General features: G+C 43.2%; 1 protein-coding gene across 1 annotated transcript in view; it reads left to right on the top strand.

Annotated features, from left to right (window-relative positions):
• tab1 (TGF-beta activated kinase 1/MAP3K7 binding protein 1) overlaps window positions 1-17810 on the top strand; it is a 20217-nt gene extending 2407 nt beyond the window's left edge. Inside the window, exons 2-11 of the mRNA XM_072683491.1 lie at window positions 617-747; window positions 875-1025; window positions 2333-2419; window positions 3287-3425; window positions 7110-7226; window positions 7413-7524; window positions 9039-9183; window positions 11216-11429; window positions 12088-12241; window positions 13697-17810. Of these exons, the coding sequence (XP_072539592.1) occupies window positions 617-747; window positions 875-1025; window positions 2333-2419; window positions 3287-3425; window positions 7110-7226; window positions 7413-7524; window positions 9039-9183; window positions 11216-11429; window positions 12088-12241; window positions 13697-13916 (1470 nt within the window). The 3' untranslated portion in view covers window positions 13917-17810. The remainder of the gene's footprint in view (window positions 1-616; window positions 748-874; window positions 1026-2332; window positions 2420-3286; window positions 3426-7109; window positions 7227-7412; window positions 7525-9038; window positions 9184-11215; window positions 11430-12087; window positions 12242-13696) is intronic.
• Window positions 17811-18088: the final 278 nt, after the last annotated feature.

Here is an 18088-nt window from a genome sequence, read left to right as displayed (position 1 = left end):
CGGATTTACTATGGCAAGCTGTTTTAATTGGCCTAAAATGCCAATTTATTTTCACTAGTAAAAACCCCAGTTCAGGATTTCTGTAGTGTTGATGCTCATTTTCCCAGTAGAAATGGTAAATATCAGATAATAATATCAGATTTACTGTGGCGAGCACCAGCAATACAAGACATAACTCAATTTTACTAGTGAAAACTCAAACTCAGGATTTCGGTAATGAAAAAAAGAGTTTTTGAAGTAGAAATTCTAATTTTACCGATCAGCTATGACATCTTCACTACATAAATTGTATTAAATTAATCTTTATTTAATTAATAGAATTTGCTACACCTTTTTGTCATAATGTCAGAAATACTACAGCGAACCTTTTTAGCCTAAAATGACTCCGGCATCTCTGAAATGCAAATTGTAATTACATTTAATGCTTGGGACATTTTGGGCTGCTTTTACTTTTTTAGTAGTAAAACATGTATGTATTTACACACATATATATATATATATTTATAAAATTCAAAATAAAAAGATATAATTATGATTATACATCTTGAGCCCAGTATTGGGAATTAAATTGAATTGTTTACTAAGAGTGTCGTTATCATTCCCTCTGTGGTTTTAGCACCAGAGCTGGACAGATGACCTGCCGTTGTGTCAGCTGTGTGGGGTGGGGACAGCCCCGAACTGTGTGTACGGCCCAGACGGCAAAAGCACCCAAGGCCACCCCAATGAAGATGGCCATTTCCGCTTCAGGTGAGCTGTCTCACAATGACTTTTACAGCTCTCTATGGTCATTCAAAAGTCACTATAGGTGCTCAGAGACACTGACCGATAGATCGATCATCTACATGATGACTTGCTGTCTCCTTGTTCCTCACAGTACGGATTGCTGTTTCCTGTACGGAGTGTTTAATGGTTATGACGGCAGCCGAGTGGCCAATTTCGTTTCTCAGTGTCTGACCGCAGAGCTTTTACTGGGTCAGCTCAACTCCAGCCACTCTGACGCTGACATCCGCCGCATCCTCATTCAGGTAACAGTCCATATGCTCTGGATTAAAGGAATGATTTGGTGGAAATCTGTTCTCGCTCCTGACCCCAGATGAAGTCGATCGGCCAAGCCAATTTGATGAAGTGTCTGAAGTTTGATAACAGACTACGTACTGTAGGGCTGGGCAATACGGGAAAAATATTGTATCACAATATTTAAAGATATTTTCAGATAAAATGCATCAGTAATGATGGATTTTTTAAAAATTACACCGTTTGTAGTGAAACATGCAGTTGATCAGTGTTATTTAAGCACTGATTATATCCACAATATGATAAAATATTTTCATATTGCCCAGCTCTAATGTACAGTCTCAGAATCCACATTAGCAAGTCTGTTTGAGATCACTGAACAACTTTAAGGCAGATCTGAGGACCTGAGATGCTTTGACAAGGACCAGACTGTGATGTTCTAGATGACTGGGACAGAACTTCTCCAAAACATCAGGCAGGTCTTGTGGGGTGTTCCTGGAATGCAGTGATCAGTATCTAAGGAAGGAAGGACAATGGGATGATTGTGGCCTAGCAACAGGGTCATGAGAGCCCAAGGCTCATTCATGCTTATGGAGGGCCCACCTCACAATTTACAGGACTTAAAGGATCTGCTGCTAACGCCAGATTCCTCAGAATGGTCAGAACTGTTTGGGTTGTCCAAGGGGAACCAACATTAATGTTACGTCTGATTGGTGGAGACTTCCAAAATCAGACTTTGGACACTAAGCTGGCTTTGGCTAATTGATTAGATTTGGAGGAAAGGCACCTTCCAGTTTTACTGGAAACGTTAGAAATGTGCTACAGCCTTGATTCACACACCTGGTCACTTCATGTGACTGGTGTCTGGATGGTATCCTGGGAAGATTTCAGCCACATGTGTTTACACTGGGTAGTCAAATGCGTTTCTGGGTAGTCAGACTGAAATCCAATCACAGAGTGGGATGAAATATGCAAATTCGCTCATTGCATGGCAATTATTACTGGTGTTTAGGTTGTGGGATGTGTCTTATAGAGCTGGATTTGTTTACACTGCTATAACATCTCATGCATCTCAGATCAGACCACCTCCTGAAGCGGTTTGAGTGATCGGATTTGAATCTTGTTGAAATGCGTCTTGTCTGTCTTAATTCACACTTGGTTTTGGCCTCAAGACGCATGTAGTGACCATGTGTGAACAGGGTCTATGTCTAAGTCAACTTCTGTGGTGGTAATACAGCGGTTAAACAGTTCATATGGACGTGTAGTGAATTGCAGCGTTCTTTGTCAATGTTCCTCTCTCTCCATCTCTCTATTCAAGGCTTTTGATGTGGTGGAGAAAAGCTACTTTGAGACCATAGATGACGCACTGGCAGAAAAGGCCAACCTGCAAGCGCAACTTCCTGAGGCGAGTAACGCACACAGCAAAAGAAATGGCTCCTAGAAACACATTTTCAAGGACTTCTGTTCCCACACACACACACCTTCACAGACAAGCTGAATACATGAATAGAAAATTCCTTCCAACCGTTCTGCCCATGAGGGCAGTCTGAAGACAGACTTTCTGCTTTCTGTATGAACTGCTTCACCCTGCGCCTCCTCTGCAGCAGCGTAGGTCATAGCAAGTTTAGTACTGAAATGCAAACAACACGCTGGACCCTTTTTTTTCATTCAGCAAGAGCCAAATGTTAAAGGATAATGGGCAAGAAAAGCATAGAAAGCAGAGTGATTATGGTACAGTTTCTGCTGAAGCATCTAGTGAAGGTTACAGGTTGCAGGTAAGATATGTAAGGTGATATGACCTTTAGCATCTTAGACTGTGCAGTGTTATGTAACTTATCATGCGGTACACTCAGACTCACCAGTGGGACAGGCAGTAAACTGCATAAAGCCAACCCCTGTATACATAGAACAATGACAACCTACTTCGAAAAGTGATGGGACCAGGTTACAGGTTCGATACCCATGCTCAGGAAGCTGCCACTGATGGCAACGGGGACACATTCACTGTGTGTGTTTGATGTATACATATATACATGAGAGAGAGATTTATAGTATTAGGTAATTGCTATACACATTTAAATTAATCTGTAATGATTAGTTAATTAATTGATTGGATAATTGTTCTTAAATACTTTTCAGAAATTGTTCAGAAATACATTTATTTCTTGTAGATTGTGGACAGCAATTATCTGTCACAGCTGACAGACTAAACAAGTGAAAAAATGCTAAATATGACAGTATGCACATTTGACGTCCTCCCTTTCACCCGTAGGGGGTGCCGCTTCACCAGCTGCCTCCTCAGTTTCAGAAGATTGCAGAGAAGCTGAAGGCCCTGGAGCAGGAAGTGTCTGGCGGAGCCACGGCAGTCGTTGCACTTATTCTCAATAACAAGCTCTACATCGCTAATGTGGGTACGTACAGACTCGCATGCTTCACATACACAGCCCCCCCTGTCCTTAGCTATACATTGCTTACGCTGGTGCTGCGTTAAGTCTGCATGATTGATTATGTAAAGCAGACAGGTTTTAATAGTCGACGCCTCGTTTACTTTGTTAATGATCTGTAATGTTCATATGATCTACACAGTCATTAGTACAGAGGGCAGCACACTACAGGACAGTGGTGTTATATCTCCACTTTACCCTGTTCTCTCCCCAACTGCAGAACTGCAGGAAGCAACACTCAGAAGGGAAACCCATCCCTGTCTGGTCAGAACCACTTTATACATTTGATAAAGTTACCATATCATCACATAAGCCTGACTGTTATGCTCTGGTGCTGTACTGATACAGTCAGTAGTAGTGATGGTACAAGTAATGGAAAGTAGTGGAAATGAATAATAGTAATCATCACAATAATAATATATCTTCTTTTATTATTATTATTATTATTATTATTAGAACGTTAATATCAATTAGTGAGTCAATAACTCAATAAGTCAAAGTCCACAATGGCAAAGATTGCCCTTAGATGTTAAGAATGAAGGATCTGAGGGTTCTTAAGCAACTCTAGGAATCTTGTTACTATAGGACTTCAGACATTCCTAGGATTTATACATTATTTTGGTTCAAAGAGTTTGAAAAAGAGGAGCAGTAAGATGGGAGGGATTTATCCCCCCACCACCACCCCCTGCAGGGGAGAAGTAGCCGTGACCGAGCCATGCAGCTGAAATAATAAGAAATCAGTAGCTGATATTCCACCGAATGGCCGCTCTCACACAGCTGGGGAAGAATACGCTAAGTCCCAAGTAGAAACATCAGACACACAACCTGATAACTAATGTAGGCTAGATACAGTCCTTTACATCATTATATATATATATATGTGTGTGTGTGTGTGTGTATATATATATATATATAGTATATATATGAGGTGAGGTCAGGATGAACACCACCCCACCTCATCTCCAACTACCCAACTTACCCTAGAAGTATTCCAGATCGTTCCAGAGAACACAGTTCTGCAGCTCCACAGCTCAATGCCCATGCCTGGCATTAGGCATGGTGCCAAAAAAGTTCATGTTTATCTGCGTCAGAGAGTCCTCTTCATTTGGCGGTACTTCTCTACAGGGACTAAACAAGCTGTCACATGCACATCTCTGTCAGCAGCGAGTAGCTAAATGCGTTCATTAGAAGGGATGTCCGCTAACTTTTGGACATTTGGGAGGTTTTTTGGGGTGGTGTTATTTGAACATATCCAGAGTATCCTGCAATAAAGGGAAAATCTGTGGTTTTTTTGTATAAAACATCTACAGCAGGAGTGGGTGCCTCTAGGACCGGGTACCTGCAAAGGTTTGTGGTTTTCATGATTCACCTCACCTGGTAACTGTCAGGCTTAGTAAGTCTGTTAAGAGCAAACTGTGCTGGACTTTGACCCCCCCCCCCCCCTCTTCTCCGTTGCCCACCCCTGATCTGCACCATAGAATCTTAAATATTTGTCTACGTTTGAATTCACTGATATATTGCCGCTGCAGAAACCTCTAAAATCTCTAAAACAGCAACTTTACAGGAGAAGCAAAAAACCTTCCTAACTGTTAATGGAAGTTAATTTGGAGCATTTCTGTCGGCCCAATCATGATATTTGACACCATGTAAAGAACGACTGCCAAATTCAGATTATGTATAAAAGTGAAAAACAAAGAAAAATGGAGATACAAGGTGTCTGCGTGACAGTGATGATAGGATGGTTCCCTTTAATTCACAAATACAGATGCAAGTGGCTTCAGTTTCTTTGTATTATTGATAGCAGTGGTTCTGAGAACAGTCTTCAGGGACTCATTTATGGTCCACATTTTTCATTGAACACACACATGTTGTGATTTTGGGTTGGAGCAAAAATGTGGAAAAACATATCTGGCGTTTTATGGATTTATGAATTATGAAATCTGTTCTGTTACCTACTTTGCTGTTGTCTGGTAGAGATGATGTTTACCTACAGTCACGCACCAGCCCCAACCACAGCACCCACTGAGGCCTTCAGCATTTCGGCTGGGCTGAGATTATAACCTCTCCCTTTGCTTGTTGTTGTTTTCGTTTTGCCGGTGGTTTTCACTCTTCGAAAAGGTCAAGCCAGAGTCAAAGTGGCGAACTGCCGTAGGTCACATTGCCCTGGTAATTGCTGAGACCGATATGCTAACACAGCTGTGGTTAATACCCCAACGGAAAAGGAAGAAGGGGTGTGTGTTCAGGTTTTGACTGAAGTGTAAATCTGTGAGAGGTCTATATGGGCGGGGGTCCCTGCAGAGCTCGAGTTGAAAAGCTGTGGAAATGTACTGACACATGGATTGGTTAATGGCCTGAGCTGTTGACTGGGACTAATTTGCAGCCATAACAAAGGTTAATTCATACAGCTAGACAAAATATCATCGGTTAAGGTCAGTACAAACAGAGATCTCTGATGAGCATCCCAGTCACATCTGGAACCTTCAGTCAGGGCTTCGAATAATCTCAAATAATTTCCGCAAAGTCTCTTTACACCCAGTTCCACAACCTCGTGTTATGCCATCCTGTCACCAAAGTAGGCAGGAGATGGACATAAACAAGCCTTTACCTTAACTAGAGATGCACCGATCCGATATTAGGATATCGGTCCCGATATTAACAAAATTAGCTGGATCGGGTATCGGATAATTAGGCCGATCCATGGAACCGATCCTTTTACTTTAATTGGTTGGTGTGAGACTGCACTAAATGTTTAGATGTTTTTGGGTTTTTTTATTACTGCTTGTATGTTTGACCAAGTTACTTATTTATTCTCAGGTTCAGCTGCTGCATTTTATTTTGAATTACACACAAAAAAAAGTTACTAAAAAAATTACTGTTTGTGTGTTTGACAAAGTGACGCTACTTATTTTCAGTTTTGGCTGATACATTTTATTTATTTTAATATATTTTAAGAAGTTTGACTTCTTAAAATATCTGACTTCTGACTTTTTTATTTGAATGTTGTGTCAAGGTCATGCACCATTGTTTATTTTAGTGACAAATAAATAGCAATTTAGTACATTTATATCTATGTGTTAATTTGTTATATTTTGTTTTACAAAGTTAATCTTTGATAATCCTTTATTAGTCCCACAGTGGGGAAATTCTCAGTGTCACAGCAGAAAGGGATAGCAAGACACTCAGTTACAAAACAATGTAGATAAATAATTTACACTATATACACAATATAAATAAGAATTTAAAAAGCAATATCAATATTATTTACAGGTTATTGCAAATGACTTGGTGCATTTTAATAAGAAATGTTTTTGTAAGGGTCATGCCGCTTCTTAAGGAAAAAAACTTTCTTAACTTTCAATGGAAGTACATGGAAAAAAGCTATTATTCCTGGTCATTTCGGAGCATTTCTATTGGTCCGTTCATTAGGAAATTTGAGCGCAATGTAAAGAACAACCGCCAGATTCACATTGTTAGAAAGTGAAAAACGGCAACATGGATATACAAGGTTTGATTAACTTGATTGATGGTTAATTATCAGTAAATACCAACAAATATGATATTAATAATTAATAATAATAAATAATTCATAATAATAAATGTATTTCACTGTGTGTGTGTGTGTGTGTGTGTGTGTGTGTGTGTGTGACCCAGGCACCAATCGTGCTCTGCTCTGTAAGTGCACCAGTGACCGGCAGAACCAGGTCATTCAGATCGGCCGCGCTCACACAACCGACAATGAGGAGGAGCTCACAAGACTGGCCCAGCTTGGTGAGTGTGTGCACACACACACACACACACACACACACACACACAAACACACACACTCGAAAACACTCAGCTAAGTTGCTTGGATGATTGGAGGTAATATGCCCGCACTTTGCTCTTTTTTAGCTTAGTTACTTATTTTCTGGTTGTAAGTGTCTCTCTCTCTCCCTCTCTCTCTCTCTCTCACAGGTCTGGACCCTGCTCGATTGAGACAGGCAGGGCTAATAGCAGGTCAGAGCAGCCTGAGGAGGATTGGGGACTATAAGGTCAAATTCAACTACACCGATATCGATGTGCTGAGGTGGGTTTCAGACTAAACAAAAACAGTCTGCTGATTTGAAATAATGAGCTTTGACGTTTGGCAGCGCTGTTTTTACAGCGTCTCTGAGCATGTATGGCTTCTGGCCTTGACCCCAGACTCACACTGATGCATGTGTTTTGTGTACTGTGTGTGAGCGAGCAAGCGAGAGAGAGAGAGAGTGAGTGTGTAAATGACCTCAGGCTATTTTCAGCTCTTCACATGTTTCCACCATCAGTTCTTTGTTTCAGACGCTTTGGAATGAGAGTGCAGAACGTCTGATGTGTCTGAATATCCGACTCGCTCGCTGCTTTCTCTCTGTTTATCAGCCTCACAATCTGTCTTACCTGCGTCTGTCAGCCTGTCTGCCTTTCTGTCTATCATGGACACCCCTTCTAATAAATGCATTCTGCTGCTTTGTGTGAAAAAATGGGTGCAGCTTAAACCACTTGTCTAGTCCCTGTGCAGCACTACAGCCAATAGAATAGGACTCCCTGGAGCAGACTAACATGAACCTTACTGGCACTATGCTGGCTAATGCCAGGCGTGGTAGGGGGGTATAAACAACCCCAGCATTGAGCTGTGGAGCAGTGGAGGAACTGTGTTCTCTGGAGTGATGGATGGTTGGTGCTCCATCCAACTACTACTTTTGGGATGAGTTGGGGATGAAGAGATGGGGAGGGGATCTCCTCCACGCCTTTTTGCCAGTCATTAACATCTGCTCTGGGACCCGTTTTCCACACATCCAACGAGACACTCGCTGGACTGAATCCCGTTGTGCAGCCCGCAGATATTTATAGCCCGATCATCCTCGTGCAGCACGATCTGCAGGAGCATATATGTTTATATATACACATTCTGGTCAGGTTGCGTATAGCAATATTTTGTGAGTGTGTGTGTGAGTTCACATTCCCTACAGTGACACTTCTGCACATTATTACCAAAGCATCATTACTGCTTATGTGCCCAATTTAACATATTGAAAAAGAAAAAGCATGTTAAATGTGGCGTGTGTGAAAGTAATGGCACATTAAATGCACTGTTTTCTAGATTTCCTTTAGGTTAAATGAAAAAAATCTATTAGAATTGAGCTCTTCACTGTGAAAATCAACCAAGTGTCCAGTGGGTTTATGTGCTTGCGTGTCTGCTTGTGTGTCTCTTGTGGTCTGTTGCCCACCTTGGCTATTTCACCGGTCCAAGTGGACTTTCACAGCATTACCACACTAAGCCCTTCTAGATGACATTAACCTGCTGCACAGAACTCCAATTTCCTGCTGCCTGGCAGCCGCGCAGAGGAAAGCTGTGGCTTTTTGATTCGGTGCAGAGATTCAGTGCGTTTCCTTTTCTTTCAGTTTCCTACAGCATGGCAGTAGAAAGGCAGTAGACCTTTGTGCAGGGGGACGAAGATTTCAGCTTCTTGTGTGAAATACTGTCATCAAACAGATTCATATTAAGGCCCACGTGTGTGTGTGTGTGTAGTTATTGAAATATATTTATTTAACACTTGTTGGTTTTAGTGCGGCCAAGAGTAAGCCAGTCATCGCAGAGCCTGAGATTCATGGCGGCCAGTCGTTGGACGGAGTGACGGGTTTTCTGCTGCTGATGTCAGAAGGCCTCATTAAGGCTCTTGAGGCCGCCCACGGCCCTGAGCAGGCCAATCAGGTGCGTTCTTTCTTGTGGCAGGCATTGCCCCCTCATTAGGGCACATTTCCCTGTGCGTAATTCCCCGTCCCTTTTTTGGTGAAAACAGGCGCTTTAATTAAACTGTCCAGGTTTTTTTGTGACAATTTGGTCGCATTAATTAACCATTCCCTGCTAATTGTTAGCTATTAGGAGTCCAAAACTTACAACCAGCCAGGCAAACAATTATATATAGTCATTGATCAGCGTAGTTATATAAAAAAGAAATAGGTGCTGATGAGTGTCCTTTCAGTAGGCCTCCATCAAAGTGGACGGATGACCCGGCCCAGTGCGTTGTTCTGAACATTTCCATTTATTGATTTGTTTAATCAATGATGATTCGATTCCCTATAGTTGTATTATCATGGCATTAATGCAGAGTTTAGACCCACTTTAAATTTGAATTATTATGACGATAATCACGGCAGAAAAGTCACTTCAGGGAACCATCAGGCGAAGCTGTTTTTGGTACCTGTGTTTCAACAAATCAGGGACAATCCAGCTGGCTGCAGCCAGTGCTAATATGACACTGGGATTTCCTTGGCTTTTCACTTTCACTATGTCCCACTATGTCCAACATTCAGTACTCTGACTTTAGAACATTACAAGTGTTGATATTTGTTGACTTTAGCATCATTAACTGACCTGAGATGATGGGTTTGCAACAGATGCACACATATTAACTGGCCAAGTCCCACAGTTGACCATTTTTATCTTGTCTATGGATGGCTTGAGGCCATAGATCTCTCCTTTTCCTGACTGTTGCTCTTTAGGGAAGTAAAGAGTTTCGTAAGCTAGGCAGCAGCAATATGGTCGAGTTTGTTTTCACCCAAAACGGGCTGTGGTAGATCTGACGACAGGGAGGTGACGTGTGGTTGCTCTCCTCTATAGAGTGACACAGGAAATCACACTGCAGACAGTAGTAGTAGACTGTAGCAGTTTGATAGGAAACAAAGGGAATATTAACCCAATGTCCACCTACCATATGACCACCTACTGAAGAGCGGGAATAACCACCCTTGGCTCAGATGACGCTAGCAAGAAGACTCCATGGCATGGACTATATTAGGTGGCGGAAGGTGTTCATTATAGAGGTTAATCGGTCTGATTTCTGGTCCACTGCTTTATATTACTCATCAGAGTCAACATTCCCCTCTGGCATCCATGACTTGTGGGGCACCACTGGTTTTCCGTTGGGAGGCTCTCAAATGAGTCCATTTTCAGTACATCTTCACTATGGTGGCTCTAAAACGTCCCACAAAGTTATGATATCGCTCTGACACAATTGACGCGCCACTGTGGACTAGCTAACCTCTATAACGAGAACCTTCCTTCACCTAATACTGTCCATGCCACGACATCTCGCTAGTGCCATGCAAGCCAAGGCTGGTTATTCCCTCTATTAGGTACGTTCTGATAATACTCTGATGTGAGGAGACTTTTTGAGATGGTTTAATAAGCACAGTAATGGAAAACCACTACTTTTTTGAAAGCCTAGCTACGTTAGCAGGCCAAACACCCAGCACAGACTGTGATCCAGCTAACAGAGGCTTGAATTACACATATTTGTACATTTAACAGGCAATATTGAATATATTTTGGTCATTGCTGAGCAATCATGGCACATATCGTAGTTTAACTGGCACGTTGCATCCATGGGAACCATGTAGGGATTTGAGGGTGCTTAATTTTTTGATGGAAATCCTTCCATCCCCCACCTGTTGTCAGCACATCAGCGAGCTCCTTCATTAACACACTGAATAGTAGTTTAAGAGTTCAGTGTTAAATAACCAACATTTACATCTCTTTTTGTGAGTCATTTTATAACACCCCTGACCTGCATAAAGATTTCCATTTCCATTTGTCACAGTTGCCATAGCAACAGTGCCACCTTAGGATGCCAGTCTCTAGAGGAGGATCCCTCTAGTGCAGGGTTGTCTGTGCTCGGTCGCAGACTTAAGTCATGCTGCTGTTGGACTACATTTCCCATGATTCTCCCTTTCACCTCTTTCAGGAGATGGTTGCCATGGTGGCGGCAGAGCTGGCCCTGCAGAACAGTCTGGAGGCTGTGGCCCAGTCGGTGGTGGAGCGCGTTAAGCGACTTCATCACGACGCCTACGCCAGCGGCAGGCAGAGAGCGCCGCACTGCTCCCGGCACGAGGACATGACCCTCCTCATCCGCACCATTAATTACCCTCTAGCAGACGGCTCGCTCACACCCACTCAGGGTAACAGTCCTGCTTACGACACTCTTTCTCTCTCTCACTGTGTGTGTGTGTTAGTGTGTTTGCGTATGTCTGTAAAACTCACTCTTTCACTCTTTTCTCTTTTTAATAAAACTTCAAAATACAGTCATGTGAAAAAATGAGGAACCCCCCCTGACCCCCCCCCCCATATTTAAAAATACATTGAAAAATGTGGAAATGCAAATTTTAGAGCACCCAAATTCCCTAATAGCTGGTTTCCCCCCCTTGACTGAAATAACCTTAATTACTCATTTTCTTTAACCATCTACCAGTCTGTGATATGACCAGTCCGGGGAAACTGGGGGGTTTTCCTACTCCTCCGTGCAGAATTCTTTCAGCTGTTAGATGTTTCAGCTTCAGTTTTCGGACAGGTGATTTCATGGACAGCCTTATTAATGAATGCATTCAGCTAGCTTGTCTAGACCCTGTAGAGAGATACTGCCAGCAGACTAGAGCCCTTTGGTGCACATAAACATGAACCTATTGGCACCATGCTGGTTAATGCCAGGTGTGGTCTAGAGGGGTACAAAGCCCCCCAGCACTGAGAATGTTTATAAAAGCTTAAACAATAAAAACTGATTCAGACTCCAATCTCTCTCTCTCTCTCTCTCTCTCTCTCTCTCTCTTTCACGTCTTTCAGGTGGCCGAATCTACCCAGTCTCCGTGCCCTACTCCAACAGCCAAAGCACCAGTAAGACCAGTGTAACCCTCTCTCTCGTCATGCCCTGCCAGGGCACGCTCACTAACGGGACCAACACCGCCTCCACGCTGGAAGGAGGCACTCCAACTTCAGGGTAATGGTTCATTCCACCTCAGCACAGCTCTTCACGGTGGTTCAGTCCAGTTTTCCATTAAAAGTCGCGTTAATATTTTATGCAGAGAGCCTTGTAGCCTCAGCCGCCCGAATGAAAGCTGCGATAGTTGACGGGTATTGCTCCTTCTGTGATTCTTAGGGTGCACCAGTGCTATCCTCTTGAGCCCAATTCTGACTACAGCATAGTGCAATAGCAATGTCAGCATTCACACAGTGCCAGAAAGAGCTCTTCCAGGTTGTCGTTGTATTGTTAAAGTCAAGTTTTTAGTGCTCCTCTGAGAATTTACTTCTTCTACAGGTTAAATCGATACTATCATCACTGATGTGGAAGCCCTTTCTCAAGCTGTAAAGAAACACATTTCAGGCCTCCAGACTTTATATTGTGGTTATTTTAACTTAGCTCAGGAACTCTGGTTCACAAAAGTAATAGATAACATTGTCCTAAAGGCTGCAGTTGTTTTTTAATGAATAAACAGCAAGCATGTGACTTTGGCTGGGGTGGAAAATGCTCAGATGTTGTTCAACAAGCCTGTTTACCACCCTGTTATTGTGCCTCAGAATAAAACCTGCAGATTTTCCTTAGATAAGCTGTTCTGACTGTTCCCCTGGCTTCCTCTTCATTGCGTCCCAAGTTTGAGCACCCCTTCTGCAGATACTAGCTCAGGAAATACTGTGATAATGAGGCCTGGTTGCTGCAGCATCCCATATTCCCATAACTAGCAAAGGGCGGTGAGTCTGGAGGTGATGAGCTTCTCTCCGGTATCAACAACACCATATTATCCCAAAATCACTAATGTCATATTGTCCAGTTTATGTAAATGGTGTAAGTGTAAATATAGAGAGTCAGGACTGTGATGCAACAGTTTTGGGGTTTTGGAGTCGGCCCGTTTTCCAGCTCTGTTTTGGTTCTGCTGGAGGTTCTTCTGAAGAATGATCAAGAGTGTACTGAACTCTCATTATTTAACTGTGGCAAGATGAACACGATTTGACATTGTAATTGATAGCCCACTTAAAGCGATAGTTCAGCAGACAGTGTAGTCAAATCCCATTCAGTTAATTCAGTTAACCAAGATGTTTGCCTCCAGATGTGTGGCCATTTTGCACTGTTTGAAGTTAATTAACAGCTCAGTGCGGTTTAAGGCCTGCAGTTTACACCGTGCTGTGTGTGTGCAGTACTTGTTAACTTGTTAACAGACCTCAGTTTTAGCTGATGAACACATTCCTCACAAGTTAATAGCAATTTAATAACCTATGCCAACTCCCCTCCGCTTTCTCCCCTGCCTCCCTTCACCCCCCCCCACCCTCCCCCAACCACATACGCACACTGTAGCCTGATAGCCCCCCTACGCCCTCTTACAATAGACGTAGACATTTTGCAGCCGATCAGTGAACTCCCTGTCCCTATCCCCATCTGTGTGTCCTATCCACCCTATAGGCAGAGTCCTACGGCCACGCTGCAGTCCACCAACACGCAGACGCAGAGCTCCAGCTCCAGCTCGGGCGACGGCAGCCTCTTCCGCCAGCGGGGCAGCCAGGCAGCGCAGCCGGACGAGACAGGACGCGTGCCACCATACGTGGACTTCACACAGTTCTACCGGATGTGGGGGACAGAGCACAGCGAGGGTTCAGGGCAGGGTGTGCTGGGACCCCAGTGAGAAGAGGGGTGGGTTGTGGTCACCAGCCCTTCTCCTCTGTATCGGCCTTCTTGTAGAGTTCAGCCCTGTAAAAGCTCTTCCACTTGGAACTTGGACCACAACTAACTTTTATATATTGCAGCTTATGTGAATGACCACACGATATGACCAAGAGTGCCCAGTCCTGATCCTGGAGGCTTGCCAGATCCAACACACCTGGCTCTAAAATTGAGATGCTCCTGAGTATGCTCCTTAATTACCTGAATAAACTCAAAGTCTTCTGTTGGCAGATTAGGCTTCTTACTGAACTCTGCAGGAAGGTTCGATGTCTAGGAGAATGCTTGGTGACCACTGGATTCAGGGTGGTGTGGAGAAGCAGGTATGTTTTTTTCGGAAAGTGGAATCTAGCATCCTGCAGCAGTGCATCCTGCAGCGGCCGGCATGCGGTTCCATTGCATGCTGTCCTGCAAACTTCTATAAAGACATTTTTCAAGACTAGAGAGTTTGAAAGTATTGATTTCCAAGCGATTGTATGGCTTGGATTCACAGTATCTGCTTTCTCCCGAAGAAAGATACCTCTGAAATATTCATTCTTTACTCCAGTAATACATTTTGGTTACGATTGCTTGACCCTGCTGGTCAGAGCCAGCTGACCTAGCCATGCTCCGCTCACAAATATGAAGATGTTATGTCTGGCTCCTGTTGACAGATTGAACAAGCTTTACAGAAGGTTGACCCCAAAAAAATCCCATTTCCCATTAATTTATTAATCAGTAATTTATTATATTTATTGCATGCATATATAAGGTGATAGTAGGACACTGTAGATCAGATGTAGTTTTATGTTGACTTCATACCAGCATTAGCTTTAAATCAATCATTCTTTTAAAACAACAGCATTGGCCAGCTCTACAGTGTTGCAACTGGAAAAATCAACGCTGTAATGGACTAAACTGATACATCAACTCTAAACAAATCTTGTAACGGTCCGATTTGGTGTAACAACTTAAACCTTGTAACAGTCTGATCTCATGTGACATGTCTGGTGTATCGTGTATCCATATCTGGTTTAACTCGGAATGCACCTTGTAGTGGTCTGATCTGGTGACAGAAATGTCTGAATAAATCTTTTAACAATACGATGATGACTGGTGTAACAAATCTAAACAAGCATCATATCAGTCTGATTTAAAGCCCTGTAACCGTCTGATCTAGTACAAAAACTCTGAACAAACCTTGTAATAATGATCTCATGTACCAATTTAAACCCTTTAACAGTCTGATCTGGTGTAACAACTCAAACTTTGTAATAGCCTAATATGGTGTAACAAGTCTAAACAAACCATGGAGCAGGCTGTAACAATGTAAACCTTGTAACAGTCTGATCTCATGTAACAGCTCAAAACAAAACTTGTAATAGTCTGATCTGGTGTAACACGTCTAAACAACCTTGTAATAGTCTGATCTGGTGTAACACGTCTAAACAACCTTGTAATAGTCTGATCTGGTGTAACACGTCTAAACAACCTTGTAATAGTCTGATCTGATAACTGATAACACATCTTGTAAGAGTCTTATGTGGTGTAACACGTCTAAAATAAAAACATGTAATAGTCTGATCTGGTGTGAAAACTCAAAATCAACCTAAAAATGACCCGAACACTCGAAACAAAGCTTGTAACAGTTGGATATGCATTAGGAACTCTGAAACACCTTGTAACAGTCTGATCTCATGTAACAATTTAAACCTTGTACCAGTTTTATCTCATATAACAATTGTAACCTTGTAACAGCCTGAGCTCATGTAACAATTTAAACATTGTAACAGTCTGATCTCATATAACAATTTAAACCTTGTAACAGTCTGATCTCATGTAACATTTTAAACATTGTAACAGTCTGATCTCCTGTAACATTTTAAACCTTGTAACAGTCTGAGCTCATGTAACATTTTAAACCTTGTAACAGTCTGATATCATGTAACAGCTCAAAACAAAACTTGTAATAGTCTGATCTGGTGTGACACGTCTGAAATAAACTTGTAACTCTATATATTTCTAATACTAATAAATACAGATTTGCTCCCCACCGTTTCCCCTTGGGTTGAATGGGATTCATTCAGCCCCATGAAGCTTGTTCAACCTTAGCAACAGTAGCTATGAAAGAACGCAGGTCAATTAAGGCCCATCCCACCCAGTAAGGTAATGAATCTGTAGCAGATCCAGACTTTAGTTTTTTTGTCTGCTAGAACCGCAGCGCGTGATTGGCAGGCAGTGGATCTAAAAACCAGAGTTTCTGAAGAGTTTCTAGTTGGCTTTGTAGTGAAGGTGTGTGTGCGGTGCTCCGTGAGCTGTAAACACCGCTGCTGGGGGTCTGCATGGTAACATCGCTTTGTGGGCTACGGTTGCAGCCTCGGTCTGACTCACAGCAGCTGAAACTGAATACTGAAAAGGGAATTTTTATTTTCCCCCACATGTTTATAGGCAGCGGCGCTCCACCCATGCAGATGTCGGGATTCGGAGGCAGGCTTCTACCAGTGATCTTCTACTAGTGCTGATGGAGTCTGAGGTGACTCTAATCATTTAGGCCCCATTTGGAATCATCTGCTGATGATCAGTGGTGGTGCTCTGCAGTAGGAGGAGTCTCACTGGGGGACCAGGGCGCATTTCTGAAAGCATCTTTACTGAATTGATTAATTGCAGTACTTTAGGTTTTATAACAGATGTCATATAATGTTTATAACCTCCCTCCTATACGCTATAGACTAGTTACAGCACCTGCTACCTCTCTCGCTCTCGTTCACTCTCTTTCTCTCGCGCGCGCGTACGCTCTCTCGTTCATGCCGTCTCTGTCAGTCTTTCTCCCCTCTGTCTCTCTGTCTCGCTCCCTCTCTTTTTTGTCTCGCTCCCCTCTGTCTCTCTAAGTCTCTCGTTCTGTTTCTCTGCCCTCTCTCGTCCTCTCGTCCTCTGCCTCGATCTCTCCCTCTCTTTCTGTCTCTTTCGTCTTTGTCTGTCTCTCTCACCCCTCTGTCTTTCTTTCTCTCTCTCTAGTCTTTTTCTTTGGCTTTCTTTTACTGTCTCTCCTGTCTTTCTCTTTGTCTCTCACCTATGTCCCTCTTTTGGTCTCTCTCCTGTCTTTCTCTTTATCTCTCACCTCTGTCCCTCTTTTGGTCTCTCTCCCATCGTTATCTTTGTCTCTCACCCCTCTGTCTCTCTGAGTCTCTCTGTATCTCTCCCCTCTGTCTCTCTTTCTCCTGTGTTTGTCTGTCTTTCTCTCTCTAGTCTTTTTCTTTGTCTCTCTCCCTTCTGTCTCTTCTATTGTCTCTCTCTCTCCTCTTGTGTTGCATTGATCATCACCCTATCTCATCATCCCCATCTCCTCAACTAGTCCTAAAAGTACTGGATGGAGCTCCACCATCATTCCAGAGAGCATGGTCCTTCCACTGCTCCACAACTCAATGCTGGGGGGCTTTATTTATATCCCTCTAGCCCACGGCTGGCATTAGGCAGCATGGTGCCAATAGGTTCATGCCACTCTGCCTTTTGTTCCTTGTTTCTCTTACACTCTCTCTCTCTCTCTCACGCTCTCGCTCTCTCTCGCTCTCTCTTCTTTCACTTCCCACTTTTCCTTCATTGCGGAACGTGTGAGCTCTGACCGATGGCAGGTTGAATGTGATGGGCAAGCGAGTGGCTGAGTGAGTGAGTGTCAAACAGAGCGAGACGATCGTAGCAGTGCTGATGACTCTACTGTACATTTTAGCAGAAGGGGGTGGAGCTTGTTCTACAGTCTTGGATCCATGCTCTGCATCTCGGAGCAGATGTTGTTTGTGTGTTGTGTGTGTGTGTGTGTGTGTATGTCCCTTCTGTATCCCCTTGTTTTTAGTGCCTTGCTGAAATAAAGTCTAGAAGCTGTGAACCTGTCTAATATCGTGTGGTTTTCCCCTGTTGGGCTGCCTCCAGTGAGGCATGGGCTCACTGGAGGTCTCCTGTGGTATCTGGACATCTTCAGACATCATAAGTCCTGTCAGTTGAGAGACAGGGCCTCCATGAGCATCAGCGAGCCTTGGACCCCCATGACCTTGTAGCTGGTTCACCATCAGGGTTGTCCTTCCCTAGCTCACTTTTGGTAGGTATTAACCTCTGCATACCACGAACACCCCACAAGACCTGCCTGATGTTTTGGAGATGTTCAGA

Source organism: Salminus brasiliensis, chromosome 7 (assembly GCF_030463535.1).
Source record: "Salminus brasiliensis chromosome 7, fSalBra1.hap2, whole genome shotgun sequence".
In the NCBI taxonomy this organism is placed as follows: Eukaryota; Metazoa; Chordata; class Actinopteri; order Characiformes; family Bryconidae; genus Salminus; species Salminus brasiliensis.
Note: the sequence above shows the minus strand (reverse complement) of the source record. Positions and strands in the feature narration are given on the sequence as shown.